A 20,508-nucleotide genomic window follows, 5' to 3' on the forward strand; every position below is an offset into this window, starting at 1 on the left:
CTGTTGGCTTTATGCTGTCAACCCCTAACTAAAGAGCAAACTGATCTGATTGTCATGTTGGTGTGACACAATCCACATATAAAAGATATTAAAGTAGTTTAAAAGTTTCTTCTAACCTTCATATAACACTTTATATGATATACAGTATATACCTTATCATTATGGGATTTGGCTAGAAATTCTATATCTAGCTGAAGTAATATTTAAAGACAGACACATTTTTGCTAACATCATGTTAAACCACCTTGATGACCTTTGATCACACAGAAAGACAAAATTACACCAATTTGAGGACTTCAGTAACAAAGTCAATGAATAATTATGAAATTCAGAATTCTTTGCTTTCTTTTGAAAATCAATATAATAATTATATTATAAATATATGAATACATCATTTTATCTTAATATGTTTGGAAAAAAAATGTGTAGATTCTAAATATAAAAGATATAAATATATGTCTATTCAAAAGTCATGATTATAAAATTAATTGGCAACAAAATATGAAGATTTTACAGGGAAGAGAATAAATACTTCAGCAAGGTATTGAGGGTAGTGTCGGCAGGCATTCCCTTACTTAGTGCACTTAGCAAATCCTACAAATATTTAGTTTTTTCCAAGTTTTGTGTGTACCATACGTATTATGTCTTGTTTAAAACTCTCAACAAAGAGTAAAAATCCATTCTCTTAACTGTTTTGAATCATTTTTCTTTTTACCATATCTGTAGTAATTTGTACAAGATAATTTTAACCTACATTGCTAGTGAGTTTCAAAGAACATCTCAAGTTTGTTTAAAATATTTCATTTAAAAAAATTACATATTTCCATCAGGTTTTTTATGGTTTGATTAATATTTTCTCTAATTGTGATCTTTAAGAGATCTGGAAACAAAGCCTTGTTTGGCCATATACTGTAAAACAGTAAATCAGTAACTTTACATGAACAACTACTGTATTTTGAAGTGACAATCTGTTATTGTACAGTATCCCTTTCACCTGAAAAAAATGTACAGCTTATTTATACCTGATCCTATGTGTTTCTTAGCTTTTTTATAAATTTTACCTGATGCTTGCAGAAAAATTATAAACCTGCATCTTTCTGCTTTTTATACTGTAGCACAGTGGTTCTCAAACTATGGCACACTTTCCACAAACAAGTGGTACGCGGAGTGCCGCAAGATGGTAAGCCATAAGACACTGGAAATTTGTTGTGTGCACTGAAAAATTGTGACAGGTTTTCATATTTTCTATTTTAATCAAATTAGTTTGTGTCAAATACGCAGCCTATGTACTACTATACAGCGCATGGTAATACTTGAGTGGACACAAGAGCTACTATGTAATTCTATACCATTGCTACTTTGCCAATTGTATTATCTCCAGCAAATAGGGAGGTAGGAGAATGTGCATGGTTTTGGAACACTGGCTATCTTGTGAGCACAGGAAAGTGTGATAGGTAACAGAAAAATATTTAAGGACTGTTCTAGGTAAATTTGAGAAAAATGCACCAAGTGTCTCCGTGTTTCGCTCCCATACAAATGAAATAAAAACTAATTTTAACTTCTGAGACGGATTCCTGAAACGGAAACGGGGAAAAACGCAAGCTTGTGGATTGCTAAAGCAGGTAAGCAGGTAAACCGTTGACAAAAGAGCTGACACGTATTATGTGTGGAGAAACAGCTGCTAAACAGCTCGACCTGTCGCCCCCTTCAGTTCAAAAGACACAGTAATTCATAGAATTATTAATATGGCAGATGATGTCACAAGTACGCTGAAGAGCGCGTTAAGATGAGCAGATGTTTTTCACTGCAATTAGATGCCTTTGATTTTGCCAATTTGCTCGTTTGGGTTTGAGGGTATGTCCCATGAGGACTTTCTGTTCTGTAAGCTGCTACCGACAAGAACCCCAGGAGTACACATATTTCAGCTTCTGAATGAATTTATTGAAGAGAATGGAATCGACTGGATAAAATGCATCAGAGTTTGTACAGACGGTGCTAGAGCGATGACAAGCTGACCCAGCAGTGTAGTTGCACGAATTAGAGAGGTTGCTCCAGATAAGAAGTGGACGCACTGCAGCATCCACCACAGGGCCTTTGCCATGAATAAAATGCCTGATGATTTAAAATCTGTTAGACTCTGTTGTGAATTGTATCAAGGCTCGACCAATAAATGCACATCTACATTGCCTGGCTAAACAGGCTCACCCCTCTCACTGAAATGGTGCTTTTCTATTGTTTATTTTTAATTGTTGTTGTTCCTGTTGTCATTCTGTAAAGCCCATTGAGAAGCCACCTTTATAGGTGCTATATCAAATTAAGTTTATTATTATAATATAAGTGTATGTGAGCATGTGCACGCACATGCGCTCATGTTGGTCATTGAGATTTTCTGGGGTTCCTACAGTATGAGAAGATGACTTTTAGGTGGTACTTGTATGCTTTGGTTTGATCAGGAGTGGTACTTGGTCCAAAAAGTTTGAGAACCACTGCTGTAGCACACTCGCCTGGCGTAGCGGCCAAAGAGCGCTCAGCTGGGGTGCGCAGAAAGGGGCAGGATGGGAGTAGTGGTGGTCATAGTTTTTTAAAAAATTTTATAACAATTTCATTCTCAAATAATGTTATCATTTTAATCAACCTCCGAGTTTTAGCACCCACCCAGGTTATGCGCAGTGACTGTATATGACAGTGATATGCGGCAGTTAGAAGAAAGTAATTTCAATATTTGAATGAAGGGAGAATCCCCCACATATCTTATGTAAATTGGTAGGACTAACGAAAGAACATTAAATATTTTGTTAAGGCAATCACATTACTAGGACTAAGCAATTCACATTGCAAGGACATACCAATAAGGATGTTTATTTTTTATGTGTGGCCTGTCAACAGAACATATCCTCCTTGATCTGGATATAAGAGCTGTCCAGCAGAGTCTGGGTACCAACCATCAATACACAGAGACAACAGAGAGAACATACTACAGAATCACTTCCTACAGGTAAGAGAGAAATACCTGCTGTATGACTGCTCTACCCAGTCGATAGGTTTCGTAAATAGTATATTAATTTATAAAAAATGTGGCAATATTATTTCTGTAAGTCCATATACTACCGAAGAGCTACAGTACACAAATTAGGATTCATGCATCATTCTTACAGTTGTAGGTAGAGAAATTAACAGGAGTTAAGAAATATTCAACAATAGTGTACTTGTGAGACAATGAGTGAATTCTTAGTTCTTACAGGAGAGAACTACCTGCTGTTTATTTGCTCTACACTCAACTGTTTTCGATTTGGTATAGATCTTTGCAGCTGTAGGTTGATGTACTGGCACACTCACTGCATTTCAATCAATCAGTAGTTGGGATTAATGCTGAATCCACTCCCAATAAATGCAACTCCACATAATTTTGCAGTGCTAGCCAAAAAAATATTTATGCCTTGCAACTTAACTGAAACAAATGTTAAGTTGGTAAATTCACAAGATATATAACTGTCAATATAAAACTATATATATATATTTTGAAAATTGAAATGTACTACATTTTGATAAAGTAAAGATATGGCATGAATATTTTGCCCTACAAATGATTAACAATTCTTAAGAACTTTAGATTGAAATGATGTACAGAAATAAATTGAAACGAGGGTCTCCTTATACAAGGATTTGGCACTCAAGAATCAATATTTCTCCTGTATCTGTATTGCGTGCAGGAGAGTCACCATGATCCGTCTTCCTACAACAGTACTGCTCTGCATTGTCTTCACACTCAGTGTGGATTCAGGTAGGAGGACCAGTATTTCCATAAAACCTTTTTTTGTACTGTATACTGTATGTCTCTTTGAACCGAAACTCGGGTGGCTTGGTCCCGGGTATGTGGGACATTATTCAAAATTCTGCTAAAATATCTCTAATCACATATAAGAAATTAATCACAGCAGGTTTGGTGAAAATTCTAATACTACTTATCTTGTAAATAATTATTTCCTTATCTTTCCAATTATTAAAATATTAGTAGGACATAAGTAGGAGTTGGCTTCTCCTTTTAAATATTAATAACAGTTAAAAGGAGAAGGAGAAACACATACTGTACATCTTTTTAAGACAACCTAACCCATCCTTAGAGTCCATTACTGTGCATCTGTACTGTTCATGCTGTAGATCCTCAGCATTCACCTATTAAATGCAACCAGAAGGACTGTATTCATCAATAATTCTCCACAGGTGACCCTGCCCCCTAAATTGTTTCTAAAAAAGTGTCACCGTTTTTGTCCTTACAAAAACACTTTCAGGTAAAACCAGTCACAAACTAGAGGATTTAAAAAGAAACTCAAATTTTTATTTAATACATATAATTATCTATTATATAATGCAAATATAATTCTTGTTCATTAATTCCATCAGTGTTCAGTACCTTATATGTTTCACCTAAAACAGTTTCAGTTCATGAAAGAGTAATTCATTGGCACGGGTAATTTGTAAGATCTTATATTAAAGTTACAATACTGTATCTCTATGTCAAAATACTATTCTGATCTTTCTGTTCTTTTTCTTGTATACCACATATTCACATACATATACTGGAGAAATCAGAAATTTTCAGCCTGAAACAGTCTAGCTTACTGATCTCCACGTATATCAACCTGATATTTTAGCTAAATACCACTGCCAGTAAAACTGACTTAGTGCCAACTATATATACTCCTATACTGTAAATCACAGACATTGTGACTGCACTAACCTACCTTTATCTCCTTACATCCTTTACCCAGCCTTGTACCACAGAGAAACTCCAGAAGCAAAAGATAACCATAAGCTAGATTGACATCTTTTCCATCTCTGAATGATCATCAAATTCCTATACAGTTTTCAAACTTTCACACTGTCATTGGAATTCAACTCTCAGAATACCATCTATTTTAAACCTCATTTTATCTCCTTCCTCTTTCTTTTGATCTTCACAACCACTTGTCAGATTCATATTTCATATTTCAGTCCTGATTTATCCTTCATTCTCTTCTTTGTGGCTGGGTAGTAGTAAAATCATAACCTTTCAAGCTACGCGTTTCCGAATCCATTTCGGAACCATTCCATTGCTTGACCCTGTTTCTTTTCCACAGTCTTTGGAAAATTGTGCCAGAGTTGTCCCTCAGGCTGGGTGAGCTTCCAAGACCGCTGCTTCCAACATTTTGCACAAGCCAAAATATGGGCTGATGCTGAGGTATGTAGTGTGGGGGACAGCACACTTTCTAATTAAACTGATATAGATATCTGTTCACACCTCTTTTACGTGTGATCACAACTCAGTTGTGATAGTGTAATAAATAACTTAGTAAACCCTGTATTAATAGAGTGTAATTTTAGTTGATGATCAACCTTTTCTTTGCACATTTGTTTTGAAGCACACTGAGTATACAAATCTTATCATTTTGTGCATTGTTTGATTGTTTTCAGGAAAATTGAAATAAAAATACAAATGCAAATAAAACAATTTTAAATATTCATCGTTACATAGTGTCTAAATCACCAGGTGATTTACTCTATTGAATGTCAAGCAAGTAGAACATTTATCAAATAAAAACACAGAAATTAATCAATATGACCTATTTGCTAATAGAGCAATGCTTCTAAACCACTGGGACTTTGCAGTAATAACTAATAACTGTGGTGCCGACAATTAATTAAGGCTTATTCTTAAGTACAATACACATTCACTCAACTCAATAGACCACAATTAGTGATTGTTTTGTGCCCTCATCCTGACATGACAACATTCCAGCAAATACTGCCTGACATGTGGCATCTAACACTTTGAGAGTGGTAAACAGACATAGAACAGTGCACACATGCTGATATCTACCTCTTTCTTTCCAGGTGGACTGTATCAGATATGGAGGAAACCTGGCCTCAGTTCACAGTGAAGCGGAACACAATTTTCTGTTGCAACTCATCAAGTCCAGGGGAGCAAATCCAACTTGGCTGGGAGGTAGCGACTGTGTGAAGGTATAGTATTAGTCACTACAGACTCGGAATAAAAACAGGAACCACAGTACAGTGTATCATTCAGCTCCAAACGTCCTTCATGTTCATGGTATATTGTTACAAATAATTATAAAATATATGCCAAGAGTATATCTGAGTGGTTGTAATAATTAGAGGCACCTGAGATCTTTGTTCCCTGGCACAGCTCTTGGTGCAAGAGTTTTTAATCAAGTATGCTGGGCTAAACAAATATTTATTAATAATAAAAAACATACACTAAGTAAAATACAACATAAAACATACAAATTACTCTATTTACAAACAAGGTGTCTCAGAGCCATACATCCTGACCAACCAGAAAAATCCTAAATTACTACCAGGTATTCAAAATCTAACATGGTATTATACCTAAAAGACCAATGAGATACAATATATCTGCCTTGTAAATAAAACTGAGAATGACCTACTGTTGATGAATCTGTTCCCATGAATCTGGATGATCAAATCTTAGTGGGACCGTTTCTCCCTATTCTAAAAAAAAATGTATCTTATAACCAGGAGAGACCGTTTTAAAACTAGGGTTTCTTTATAAAGGAAATCAGAGTTTCCTAAATCCACAGAATGGCAAGCTCTCTTAACAAGGTTCAGATACTTAATTAGAATCTGGTGCTGAATGGTTATCTGAGCAGATCCTCTCACCTGGTGCTCCTTTTCTTTCTCTTCCTGTGTCTTCATGGAGCTCCACTGCAACTGTGCCCCTGGCCATGATCCCACCCACCTTCCCCAGCAATGTCTTGCCTAATCTTGTTATCTTTCCCTATTCATTCTTTGTACCTCAAAGACAGAAACCCACTTCACTGATGATATTTGCTTGTCCTGTGTGGGAAACAGAACAGTCTGCTCTTTTTCAGTCCTAGCCACCCAGCTGGTGAGCAAGACAGTGCAGTGTCACCCTCTCCCATGGAAAACTTTCTCCACTCATGGCTCAAATTCATTATATCTGCGTTGTGCTTTGCTGAGTTATCCCGCAAGGTCGGTTTTCTAATAGCCATCAAAGAATCATTTTGTGATTCTTGCACAAATGCACAAAACCCCCACACCTGCATTAATTATGTCTTACGGTATATATAAATAGGACCATTTCTCCATTTTCATTAAATTCTTCTTTACATCTTCATTGGTATGGTGGTGCAGGAGGGCAGATGGCTCTGGAGTGATGGATCAAAATGGGACTACAGCAAGTGGGATCCCCCAGAGCCCAATAACCTTGACGTTGAAAACTGTCTACTCACATATTGGGGTAATAAGATAAATCTCCTTGCAGTATTGTTTCAAGACACACAGTTGTATTGGCTTCTATTTTATTAAATTAAGGCATGTTAGAAAAAATGTTATTCCATGTCTGCACTCTGCCTAAGAGGGTGAATTAGAGATATTTAGAGATCAGATGACTTAAAGACTGTTTTTAAAGGTGCAATGGCAATCAAAGTAATAGGTTATACATAAATATGTCAACATGATAAAATATTTTGATATGGCAAGAAATTAGATCCATGTCACATTTTAATGAAATGTAATATATTCTCCACAATCTTGGGACAATTCCAATTAGAGTAATAACCAGTCCTTTAGTGGTTAAGCAAACACTTTGTCTGCATTGCTGTGCACAACATTAAACATCATACCAAACCCCTAGTGAAGATAGTGTTCAGAACTCTAATACATTGCATGATTCAGGAAGAGCACAATTTGAATGGAGTCAACTATTTTCCATATGGTCTATGTCCACAATAATTATGGAGTTCTGAAGTACCTTTGTAACCTTCCTGTTGAACTTGAATGTCAAGTGGCCAAGTCATTCAAGTGACTGATAAAACAAACTGAGTAGCTTTGTAGGGACCAAAATCACATCCATTTGGATACATTTTGGAGTCAGAAGGACAAACTGAATAACTAATAAATAACCTTCAAAGTAAAGCAGGAGTCACTACTGTATCTGATTCAGCATGGTAAGAATATCATTATGGGCCCTCTGTCCCAAAGGAGAAGGGGATCAAAATGGTCACTAAAGATCACGCCGATATACTGATGCCACTTTGTGGCAGCACAGACAGTAGGTGGATCTCCATCTTCAGATGCTTTTGGCAGACTTATTTAAAGCTTGTGAATGTTGAGAAATAGTCAGCTCCAGTCTCTCTCTTTTCTTTCAGCTCTGGCAAACTGGAATGACATGCCTTGCAATTATCAATTTCCATACATGTGTGCTCTGACACCTTAATTAAGCAGGACCCATTCCTTCATTGTAAAGAGGAATAACCCAAAGAATTCAGAAGAAATTTTACTTATTACCCTGAATGGAAATTCCTTGGATGATCAGATTGTTACTTGTATCTTTCTTTTCTTTAATAAATCTGTACTGCATTCCAAGTCTTTGTTCTTTTCTTGAGTGTACATATGTACAGTAGATGGAATTAACTAATAGGAAATCACCTACAGTAATCACCCAGAAAACCCCCAGCCTTCTACTAAGTATTAAACTCTTAATGCCTACAGAGGCCAAATAAAGAGATAAGCTACCTAATAAATGAATGCAATACAACCTGCAGTTAAATCTCTCTCTCTGCACCACGGATGCCACAAAATAAATGATGAGAGCCTATCTCCCTATTGCTAAATTGCACCCTAACCAGGAAAGATGTCTGCAACTGAGGTTTCTTTTACCCAGGAAACCCAAGCTTCCCAATAACAGAATAGCAAGCTCTCTCTAGCAAGGTTTAAATACTTAGCTCCAGTCAGGTTTTGCTTTGATGATCATGAAGCAGGGACTCTTGCCTGGCAAAGCTTCAAGTTCCAATTCCTCAGGACTCCACTTCTTCTTGTCCTCTCCTTATTGTTCCTACTTTTTCCTCTTTTCTCTGTTCTTGTCCTCTTGTTTTTCTCTCTGTTCTCTTGATGTGATCTTATATGGTATCTTTCTATACTGCTCATTGAGAATCATTAACCCACGACTTAAGAGTACATGAGTTCATTTATTCAGCCCTTTTGGAGAGACGAATGTGGATTTGAAGGAACAAGTAATAGGTTTATTTCATGCTGAAAAAAGAAGAAAAGGTTTCAGCTGGGAAAACCAGGACATTTACACTCCCTCTAGCTGCTTTCTTCAAATTCAGTGGGATTATATTTTTTCATATAGTGTACAAAGTCTTTTATAAATTTCCACCGTTGCTTGTACTCATCAGCTGTAAATTATAATGTGAAAATGATTACGATACTCAGTACATTGAATCTCAGGATTGCATTCTACATTCTCAGGCAAGCAGAACAGAATATTCTGTTCTGCTTAGCAAAATTGTATAGCAAAATTGTTTCTTAATGTTTCATGTCATAACTGCAGGTTGTACTAACTACTCTCTCTCATCCTAGCGTTAATCCTGCATCAGCAGGGTCCGCTTGTCGGCTCACCTGTCTCCATTTGGTGGTTTGAACCAAATCTTTAACGTTGGCATTAAATGCGACCGAGAATACTCCAACTGGCGAGACGTTCCGCCTGCCATTGAGGGGGGGGAGGAGGAGGAGAAAGTTATGTAGCCAATTCATAGAGGGGGATTATTAGGAGGCATGGGAAATTTGGCCAGGATGCCAGGGTTACAGGGTGTTTCTTCTCGAGAAACACCCTGGGATTTTTAATGACCACAGAGGGTCAGGATCTCGGTTGTATGTCTCATCCGAAAGATGGCGCTCATTTTACGGTATAGTGTCCCCGTCACTATACTGGGGCATTAGGACCCACATGGACTGCAGGGTGAGCACCCCCTGCTGGCCTCACTAATGCCTCTTCCAGCAGCAACCTTAGTTTTTCCTAGGTCTCCCATCCAGGTACTGACCAGGCTCACACCTGCTTAGCTTCAGTGGGTTGTCAATTGTAAGTTGCAGAGTGACATGGCTGCTAGCTCAGGATGTACTAACTACTGATGTCCTTCATTTCTAAATATATATATTATCACTTGTTCTCTTGGTGCTCGTTGAGGATGACCACCAGTTCAAAGTTATTCAAGTTGGGGTTGTTAGACGAAACACTGGTGGTGGAGTGTACTGTATACTGTATATGCTGCACTCTTGGGAGCTGGCAGATGCCCACGGCCAGGGAAAGGTGCTTTACTTGTTTAAGGTCAGCTTGGTGAATGCCAATTAAAGGGGGGGGGGGTACACTATAGATTTCTCCAAGAAAACATACTTTTTGAGATCAGAATCTTCAGTTCCCATCACTCAACTGCAAGGGTGGCTATCGAAATTGCCTTTGATGTTCTGGTCTCAAGGTGGAGGGTTTTTCCTGGGAGAATAAACCTGTAGGCTGAGCATGTGGATGTGTGCGTTGTGGCAGCTTGCATTCTGCTGAACGTCCTGCTGACCCCAGTAAAAATCAGATGGCTCAATGTGCAAAAAGAGATGGAAGCTGTGGAGAATGTTAGGAACATGGGGAAAAAACTGGGGGCATGGAGGCTTTTCATGTGCAGGAGACATTCTGCCACATTTTCAACTTCCCTGAAGAACACTTGTCTTGAGTGAACAGTATGAGCACAGTTAAAATAACAAGGACGTGCTTCCTAGTTTGATGTTGATATAGTTCTATCAAAATTTTAACCTTGACTTTGGCAGCTGTATACAGTTATTAAACTGAGTATCATGATACTCATTGCTTTTTGTTTTCATTAGATTTCATTAACATACTAAGGTGTAAACAATCTACCAACCCACTAAATAGGCTAATTATCAAAAGAGTGACCTTTCTTAAGTTGGAGATGATCTAATTAACCCTTGGCAAAAACCTAGCAATATGTATAAATTGGTCAGATTTTGGTTTCATTTTTGTAGTTACTTGGGTTTTTGCACACACAAAAATTGGTATTTATATGTTATTACAATCTAGTTAGTGTAAATAGTTAAATATAAGAGGTTACAATTCAAAATAGTAAACTCAGGCTCTGGCAACAGGATTGCCAGCAAATATAAAGTTAAAAATACCTTAGATTATATCAACGTAAAGAAATATGTTGGTTGCATTGAAAATCTGCAACAAAATCTCTTTGGAAGATTATTAAACTGCTGATAAAGCTAGAATGTCTGTATTAAATCCATTGTAGCAAGAAATGAAGAAAAGCTAGCATGATTTAATTGCACAAGGAAAAGTAAAAAAAAAAGAATTACCCCATAATGCTCACCATTTGAGTGTATAAAAGTTAAATAATAGTTGGAAGCCTGAAGCTGTGCATTTGCGTTTGATAGAGATTTCAATATAAAGGACATTGCTCATTGCCAAATTATCTCCAGCGTGCAAGATATTGTAGATAACCTTGTAAATCCCTGAATTATGTTGTAGGACCAATAGAAAATCTACAGTTGTGCCAAAATAAAGCAGATCCATTTGGTTAGAATACCATTCTGAGCAATTAACCTACCCAACAGCAATGGAAGAGGTTGAAATGTTTGACAGATGAGATTACTGTCAAACTTGACAGCTTAGTGGTTAGCAAGAGTTTTGATATCCATATATATATAGAGAGAGAGAGAAGTAGTTCAGGTGGGTAGCTACATCAGCATGCGTAGTCTGCAAAGGAACAAGTAATAGGTTTATTCCACGCTGAAAAGAGTAGAGAGAAAACATAACGTTTCTTCAGGTGAAGACTCGTTTCTCTGTCACATGATAACCCCTTCCTCTCTTTGTATGTTTTCATAATTACTGTAGTTTTGGAAATTCTGTACTGTGGTCCATATACACCATAAATTTAATACAGTTTTGCAGTTACTACTTAAAAACAAATGAAACTAATCTCACCCCGAGGTCTGTGTGGGTCCTAAACCTTGAGTATAGTGATGGGACACTATACTGTTGCAAAGCTCCGTGGAAAGCAAAGGGCACGACAAGGCATGGATTGGTGTCATGGCCATCCACTGCAACCGAGGAAGTCTCCAGTCATGACGATGACTCGTACCAGTGGGACTGCCCCAGTGCAACGGCTTTCCCACTTAAAAAAATCTCTCCCGTACAGGTTTCTTTGTGCAGCTCATCTTCCAAACAGATGAGGATGGGTATGCTGTAAGTGATAACTGCTTAGAAGCTTTCACTGGAGTGGAGATTTTGATGGGGAGTTTAATATGCAGAACAGTGACAACAGAGAAGGCAGGGGTTGGTAACAAAGGAAATTTAGTCTCCCTTATTTTGTGTTGGGTTAATGTCCAGATTCCCCTCCTATGCTACGATCAAGGAGGATCTGCAACTACATTGCAGTTACTACAAATAAAAATTAAATGAATGTCAGTCTTACCACATCAGTGCAGTAAAACCAGATGACTGATGATTTTGCTTCATATGTATTCATGATGTGTTTAAGGCTGATGTCTCCAATACGGTTACAATCAGAGAACAGTATACAAGGCTGACAGTCACTCCTGATCCATCACCCTTTAGTCACAGGTGTGTATTCATCTCATAACAGCACAGATGCATGAGAGATCATTTACTAACAAGTAGGCTTAAGGGACAGTTTCTAAAGTTTTGTAAAATTTAGATGAAATGCCTGCAGCTTTCAGTATCTGAAGAGTTACATTTGGCAAATCTATTTTATGATCTCCAAGTAAGCACGTTTATTGAACTAAAGTTGCTGATCTATCCATTGGCAGTTTCTATGCACAGAAAAAACACATTATATTTAGAAGTACATGTTTCTTATTGCAAATGATCATGGCAGAATAAGAGGCTTCTTTGATGGTTTTCTTGTAAAATTTTGATTTTTTACATCCACTGGAACTAACCTTATATTTGAACACATTCAGAGTTTGATCACTGCAATGGCTATTTTTTTAAGTCTGTTAACATACCTTTACAATGCACCACAAACGGATATGAGGAAGTACTTTTCAGTGGGAATTTAATTACCACTCTTGAGACAAGATGAGATGAGAGCTAAGTAAACACTTGGGTATCAGCATCAAATCCTAGAAATGCCTAGCACTTAGCAAACAGCTAAGTGCAGATTTCACCTTTAATTGCTGAACACACTCAGCTTTGGTACAATTTTATACACAGGTAGCCAGTAAGAAAGTCTTGTATTAGGAATAATTTTTGCCTGTAAAATTTATTTCCTTCCCCTGTGTGAGGATTCTCTCATTTGATAGCACTAGTACACTTCTTGTGTAGAAAATAAAAATGTCTAATTAATGACATCACACTGCAAGGAACTGTTATACAATATACATTATATATAAACAAATTAAAATGTTAAAATTGCTCACAGAAGAAGTGAAACCAAACCAGAAGACATACAATATGAATAAAAACATGAAATTACTGAGAAAAACACCAAAAACAAGAAACACTACAAAACACGTTACCATATTTATAGTATGTACAAAGGGCTTTTCAGAGGGCTACCATCATCATCACCCAGAAAATCTCAGAGTGCTACTAAGTATCAGACTCTTAAATGTCCACAGGGGCCACAGCAAGAAAAGCTGCCTTCTTGGTAAATGTAATTCAACATGCAGTTAAATCTGTCTGCAAACCCAGAAGCCACAAAATAAATGGGAGTTTACCTCCCTTTTCTAAAAATGCACCCACAAGCAGGAACGATGTCTCTAACCAAGGTATTTTACCCAGGAATCCCAAGTTCCCTAAAAACAAAACAACAAGCTCTCTGTAGCAACATTGAAATACTTAGCTCTAGTCAGGTTTTGTTTGGATGACCATGAAGTAGGGGCTCTGCCTGGTGCAAGCTTCGAGTTTCAACTCCTCCTGCCTCTCTTGTGGTCTCATCTTCTCTCTTGTTACAGTAAATCTGATCTCATGTGGTGTTTCTGGACTGCTCATTGTTAATCGTTTATCCGCAATGTAATCAACTAGTTGCACCAAGAAAAAGTACCAACTGTTTTTTTTTTATCAGGGGTCCCCCACATCTTGGCAAACATCCTCTCTACTTTGCAGTGTTTATACTGCCAGATGTCACAAACTTTATCTAAACTCTAGAGACACTCTAGTCACTTACACCTGTAACAGTATTATAAATCAAAAACATTGTCATTAAAAGAGTGTGGTTGCTTTCCCTTAAAGAGAACCTCTGGTGCTCATTGAATCTTTACAGGACTGGGTAAAACCCACAATGGTACAATACAGACAATAACTGAACAGACTTTAGTATGGTCTTAAACTTGTCTATTTTTATAGATTTCTTTTCTGCATGTCTATACTGTATACTTAAACTAAAAAACTTCTAGTGGAATGGAATCTGCACATTTATTGTATTGCAGTCATTGTTACAATGAGTAGTTCAGGAACCTATGCAGACGGTATAAACCAGAAGTAAGTGGAAAAGGACAACGGGTAGGAGACAATGATGAGGATCAGGGCAGGTTGATGAACAGGGGGGCATGAGGACAGTGAACTGGTGCTTGGGGGGCATGGCCATGGCAAACAAGGGGGTCCAAGAGGAAAGCCGGGGTGAAGTCTAAGGCCCAAATCCGGTAGATCCATCCGCGATGAAAACAGACAGTTAAAACCCGAAACGGGATCTGGTATAGGGACAGGGAATAAAAACAGGATGTCGCGGCTAGGCGCTCTGAGCCCCGGACTCAGCAGAGTCAGGACGCCTATAGGAGGCCTATGCCCTCAACCCACGGACGTAGGGCGACTTGGTTGTACTGGTAGGTGGGCCTAGGGGTGTCTGTCTTCCAATGCAGAACCAGGAGTTGCAAGAGCGCCTGGCTTAAATAAGGAGAGGCAGGATTGGAGGCAGGTGCACAAAATCAACTAAAATGTGAAAGAGCCGAAGCGCCCTTAAGAGGGGGGATTACGATCGTGACAGTGGTTCCCTCTTAATTACTCTTGCAAAGTAGTCAGAGAACTGAGAGAAGCAGGAGATAGTAGCTGCACCTGTCAATTTACATAATGTCACCTCTCATGCATTTTAATGGCTTTTTACTAACTGATGGCAACATTTTTCTTTTACATTTTACATATTGTATGTATTGTACTATTATTAGTATTGTATCATTCGTTACACTGTGGCTGTGTTGTCTGTGTTAAGCTGCTGCTGCACTGCAATTTCCCTCACGGGATCAATAAAGTATCTATCTATAATTAAAGAAATTCAAACATCTACTACAAAAACTACTGTTACTATCTTTCTTACAAAAGCTGTAAAAATGATTTTTTTTTCAGAAATTTGAGCAATCAGATAATATTCCTCTTTTGTGTGTAAAATAAACCAAAACAATTTGAATTAATTAAAATATTAATTTTAGACTTATTTAAATCAGTTGACATTAGTATAAAAGTTGATGACAGTAACATAATTGAGAAGTAATTTATTTCAAATTAAATTTTATTGATTTCATTTTATTCTAAATTGTGCAAAAAGACTACTTAGGAAAAACAAATTTGTGTGAGGGACATGTAATTATGAAGTTAATTGTGGGTCCTACTGGTCCCACCCAGCCTTGGTGGTTTATAAGTACTTACATAACTTATGTTTGTTCAAATATACAGTATGTTTAAAGAAGTGTTATTTATTTTTTTAATTTCAGAAAAAAAAACTGAAACAGCTATCAGTGTACATCTCAATATAGATAAGAACATCCCAAAGATAAAAGGAAGGCAGACAAATAACAAAATTTCAGTTGAGTAAACAGAAAAAAAATGGCAGAAACACAACAAGCAGACATTTGCTTAGCAAGAGTAGCATGTTTCATACCAAACCTCCCTCCCTGTCAGTCTCTACTCTCTCAATAATCATGTTAAAGCTTGTCAATACATTCCAGAAAAACTAGAGGAGGAAGGAAAGACCGTACTCCTAAATACTTGCCAGTTACAGTACTGTACAATAATGCATACTGTTACTTGCCACTGAATGAAAAGAAATCATTCAGCTGGTGGCTAATTTACATACAATCAAAGCCTACTGATTTATCCCATTGTAAAATGCCTGCTAACATTAATCTTCCCTTATCTTATAACTAATCTTTCCATATTTTCTTAACAAAAAATAGTTCTTGAAACCTTTTTTTGGGATGCAAGCATCAGTTTAGAAAAGGTTAAAAATGAACATTGCGAAAGTCAGAACAAATGTTTGTAAACAAATTTTAGAAGTGTTAGCACTGATTAGGTGCACTGCTTCAATGCTCAATACTTTGGTGGTGAGGTAGTGGGTAAATCAGTTCTGACTGTCTTTTTGGCAACCCCTGATTTAAAAAAAATGAGTTTCCTCTGTAATGCCTCTGCCTACTGAAGGTTTAAAACATCTTCTAACGGCCTGAAATCAAAACACTAAGTCAGGATTTTACCTTTATTTTAATCTTGTAACAACCTACAGCTGAAAAACAAATGCTATAAGCTTTTGAAAAGTCATTACAAATGAAAACCCAGAAGAATTAATTGAATAGGTTCATATACACACCTTACTAGTAGAAACTGTAAACTAACCCTGATGTAATCAATTGCCTTCCAAATCACAAACTAGTCACACCCCGTGTTCAATTTTAGTTGACTTCAGAATAAAATGAGGTGATCCTGTAGTCACCTTTGCAGAAGAGTGAAAACGAATGCAGGTAATACCCCAGGAACTGGGCACCAGAGCTGCAAAACAGAAATGCTAACTACCGCACTGCCACCCCTTCAAAAGGAATTAAATCCAATATTTTTTTTTCCCCATTATAAGTATTTATTTCTTACCATAGTTGATATTTTAGCTAATGATTTAAAAACTCCATTGGATTTTGTAACAATCTTTGTAGTACTAAGATCAGAAATTGTTAGTGTATCCAGTTTTCTATAAACAGGCAGGAGATCAGTGCATGAATTAACAAAAAATGTGAGAATTCACTAAGCAATGGAACAGCTGATAAAATGTACAATTAGTTTGATAAATTTGTAATCGATTGCCATATAGTATATTGTCCCTGATATCAGTCATATTAATCCAGTCTAACACATAAGAAGGATGCTGGCAATATGGCAAAATGCAACCACCTCTTATGTTCACTATTCCATGCGACTGATTACGAATGGTACAATTCATGGCAGCATCGTATTTATATGGCTGATGTGAATAATGCATGTATACTTTTGGTATTAACTTTGAGGTTAAAATATCCTGAGATTAAATAAAGGACAAAGCAGGGGCCAAAATACATTTAAAAGCCTTTCTAATTTAAGTCATCTTACACAATTTGATTTCCATCAAATGCCATTAGAAAATGATCACAAATTTTTTAGAATGCAACACCTTATAAATTTACGTGCAGACCATGAGTAAAACATTATCCTGAGTGATGGAGCTCCATCACATGGCCTTCAGTGTTTGTTGCAGCCCTGTAAAAAAGGAAGAAACTGTGCACTTACCTGTTAGACTTGTTTTCTATTGTAGCTACAGGGGAAAGGTAGACAAAAGGGACATTTTAAATGCTTTCTTGTTTGTTAGCCATTTCCACTCACCTGCCTTCAGAGTGAAAACCAGCATCAGGCCACATCATGCCTGGGAAATAATAATGTAATGCCTGGGAGCAGCAAACTAAATACCTGTATTATTAATAAGCCTTGCCACTACATTAACCAGGCAGCCACTGGCCTGATTCCACTGTGCCATCTTGTGGATAGGAAGTGAGCAGGTCTCCCCATGCATTTAAATACACAGATGTTTAAACATTTACCCATAAATGACAATATTCACAGAAAACACTTATTTACAAAATGCAAAAAAAGCTTTATGTGCATCTGTATGCTCAATCTTGAATAAGTTGTCTAGAAATAACCTCTAAAGGAACAGATTAAGGCTTGGTGGTGGAAACAAGGGCAAAATTACAAAATAAGATATAATTTGGAGTTCTCTGATATGACTTAAGTAAAATAAGATGAAAGTCCTCTAGCTAAATAAATTAATATATTATTATTATTCTTTTATAGATTAGCTATGCAGTGGTCTGAGGCAACTACTTGGTAAATGGAAAGGCATTCTAACATCTTTGTGATGGAAACAGGTATTTCAATTAATTGTTAGCATAATGACACCTCCTAAGGGTACTGTTTCTATCATTACATACTGTATGGAGTTTACTGATATGACATGTTCTGCTGCAAGATATGCTATGTTCTGCTGCAAGATAAGTTTGACATATTTGATATTCTGAATTCTTTTTTAGGAAAGAAAGCAATAGGAGCAGTAAAAGTGAATAATGTTACTTGATTCACTTATTTGAGAATTATTAACCAAGTTACACTCTCTCATGCTCAAATTTTAGAACTAGAATATTAAAATAGGAACCTACATGATTAACAATACCTGATACATCTAATTTTTTTCTGTAATTAAGCAAACTAAAACATTCAACCCATCTATATATTTCAACTGCTTTATCTAGTACAGGGTTGCAGGGGAACCAGAGTCTATCCCAGCAAGCCACAGGTGAAAAGCAAGAACTCTAGATGGGTATATGCCCATGCTTACTCAGAACTAGCTGTAGCAGTTACACAAAAATAAACCAAATACCGTGATGCTTTAAGGGTTAGTGGGTCACAACCAGCTGGGATCTCAACACTGTTCTACAGAGAAAAGCCAATCAAGCACTGAGGCCTGAAGTCATTTATAAAAACAGAGCCAAACTCTCTTTTTAGGAGGAATAAAAACTAAACTAAAGACCATTTCTTGGTGTTTGCCACGCCTTTTGAACGTCAGTAAGGATGCAACTAAGCCCTCACAGGTGAGACTATTTAGACAGGAAATGAACAGGCCCTTTTCCCCAAGGCATCTTGGGATATTTAGTTCTCCAAGTCTCCTTAAAGAGGAAACTTCAAACTTTTAAAAAGACAGGGTCAAAGAGGGTAGAGGCTTCTCAAAACTCTAGGGCCAAAGTATACTCTTTCTATAACCCTAATCTTCAAAACTGAAATATTAGCTGTAGTGTTTTTTTTAATTCAATGCTATATAAAAAAATTAAGAATCACTTTATAAAGGAGAAGTTAAATAGAAAATAGAAATTCATTGAATAAAGAAGATCTACAGGTAAAACTAAGCTTTGCATGTTTTTGATTGTCTCATTGCTCATTTGAACATGATAATTTCATAATTAAAAAAAACATTATTACCACATGAAAGAAATAGGCACACCAGCCATAGACATAACTTCAGATTTGTCATTCTGAAAAAGACCTGTTGTACACTTTACAGATTTTAAACATAATTGTTTATTAAAGATTAAGGATTATTGTTAATTAAACATTAGAACATTTTTCTTTACTGCATTTACTGTATTACTAGACCTGGAAGACTGAATGTGCTTTAACACATTGTTCATTATAGTCTATGGTACTTCATATAATTTGTATAATGAGCTTCATTCATTTGTATGAGAATTTTTTGTGGAAGTGCACCATTTTTTGTTTTAATTTAAAGAAAGCTTCCAAAGAATATGATTATAAAATTATCATTTCATGGACTGATATAGCACCATATAACATTTCATCTTTACATATAAGAAGGGACCAGCTTGATTCAATTTTGAATTTCAGCACCCACCTAGATGATCATGTGCAATTATGTGACAGAAACCTCATGACAGACCAGAGTATTTAAAGAGGAAAATTTCACTATTTGAATTAGGGGAGAGTTTTCATATGTAAATAGTTTGAAGAGATCTTAAGACTGATGAAAAAACATTTTTTTCTTCAAATGAGTACACTAATAGAGCAAACCACTAAGGCTGTTTATTTTGTGTGTACTGTATGCCTTGTCAACAGCATGTATCCTCCTCAATCTGGATATAAGAGCTGGGCAGCAGACTCTGGTTTTCGACCATCAATACACAGAGAAACTTGTCTGTTTCCTACAGGTAAAAGAGAAATACCTGCTGCCCGACTGCTCTCTATTTCACTGTTTTCTATTTGACTGAATGACACATTCCATTTCCATTGACATGCAGTTCGGATTTATAGTGAATTGAAATGATACCGCAATAATAAACACTAACATGCATTTAAGAATATACAGTAGGTCCTTGACAAACACACTACAGTATAATATCAGGAACCAGAACTCCTCTCCAGTGGAAGGAGGAAGTATGGCAATAACTAAAAAAGCTTGACAACATCAGCAGACTAATTCAAGATGCAAATTTTGTATTAAACAAGGAAAATATTGAGGATATACTGTGAAGTCAAGTCTGACAGGACACACTGGGAGATGGTCAGAGATGGTTCTATGCTGAAGATTCTAGTTCAAACAGAAGGATAAAAAGAGGAGAATGAACAACAAAGAGATCAGAAAGAAATGATTACTCAAGTTGTGAGGAGAGATAGCATTTTAGACAGCTGAAAAGGAGAAAATAAACACAGCAGCACAGAAGCACAGTATCATTTTTTTAAATATTTGGAATATTTTATAGACTCAGATTTAGATAACTAACTTTTTCAATGAAAAATTAAGTCTGAAAATGACCTATTTAGTAAAGACCTTGTAGCAAGTGCCTTAAATACACTAAACTTATCTA

General features: G+C 36.7%; 1 protein-coding gene across 1 annotated transcript; it reads left to right on the plus strand.

Annotated features, from left to right (window-relative positions):
* Window positions 1-2,886: 2,886 nt before the first annotated feature.
* LOC148657223 (galactose-specific lectin nattectin-like) lies at window positions 2,887-8,406 on the plus strand. Its single transcript, XM_088643182.1, has 6 exons — window positions 2,887-2,995; window positions 3,711-3,781; window positions 5,118-5,218; window positions 5,872-6,000; window positions 7,174-7,279; window positions 8,190-8,406. The coding sequence occupies exons 2-6, from the start codon at window positions 3,721-3,723 to the stop codon at window positions 8,255-8,257; spliced, it is 465 nt and encodes a 154-aa protein (XP_088499308.1). The 5' UTR covers window positions 2,887-2,995; window positions 3,711-3,720; the 3' UTR covers window positions 8,258-8,406.
* Window positions 8,407-20,508: the final 12,102 nt, after the last annotated feature.

The sequence above is a fragment of the Lepisosteus platostomus genome, chromosome 8 (assembly GCF_059453375.1).
Source record: "Lepisosteus platostomus isolate fLepPlt1 chromosome 8, fLepPlt1.hap1, whole genome shotgun sequence".
In the NCBI taxonomy this organism is placed as follows: domain Eukaryota; kingdom Metazoa; phylum Chordata; class Actinopteri; order Semionotiformes; family Lepisosteidae; genus Lepisosteus; species Lepisosteus platostomus.

What these genes read in the sequence shown, in the direction of transcription:
- LOC148657223 (XM_088643182.1), top strand. Translation starts at nt 3,721, where the DNA reads ATGATCCGTCTTCCTACAACAGTACTGCTCTGCATTGTCTTCACACTC. An exon ending in CACACTCAGTGTGGATTCAG is followed by an intron (nt 3,782 to 5,117) that starts GTAGGAGGACCA and finishes TCTTTTCCACAG; the next exon opens with TCTTTGGAAAATTGTGCCAG. An exon ending in CTGTCTACTCACATATTGGG is followed by an intron (nt 7,280 to 8,189) that starts GTAATAAGATAA and finishes CTTTTCTTTCAG; the next exon opens with CTCTGGCAAACTGGAATGAC.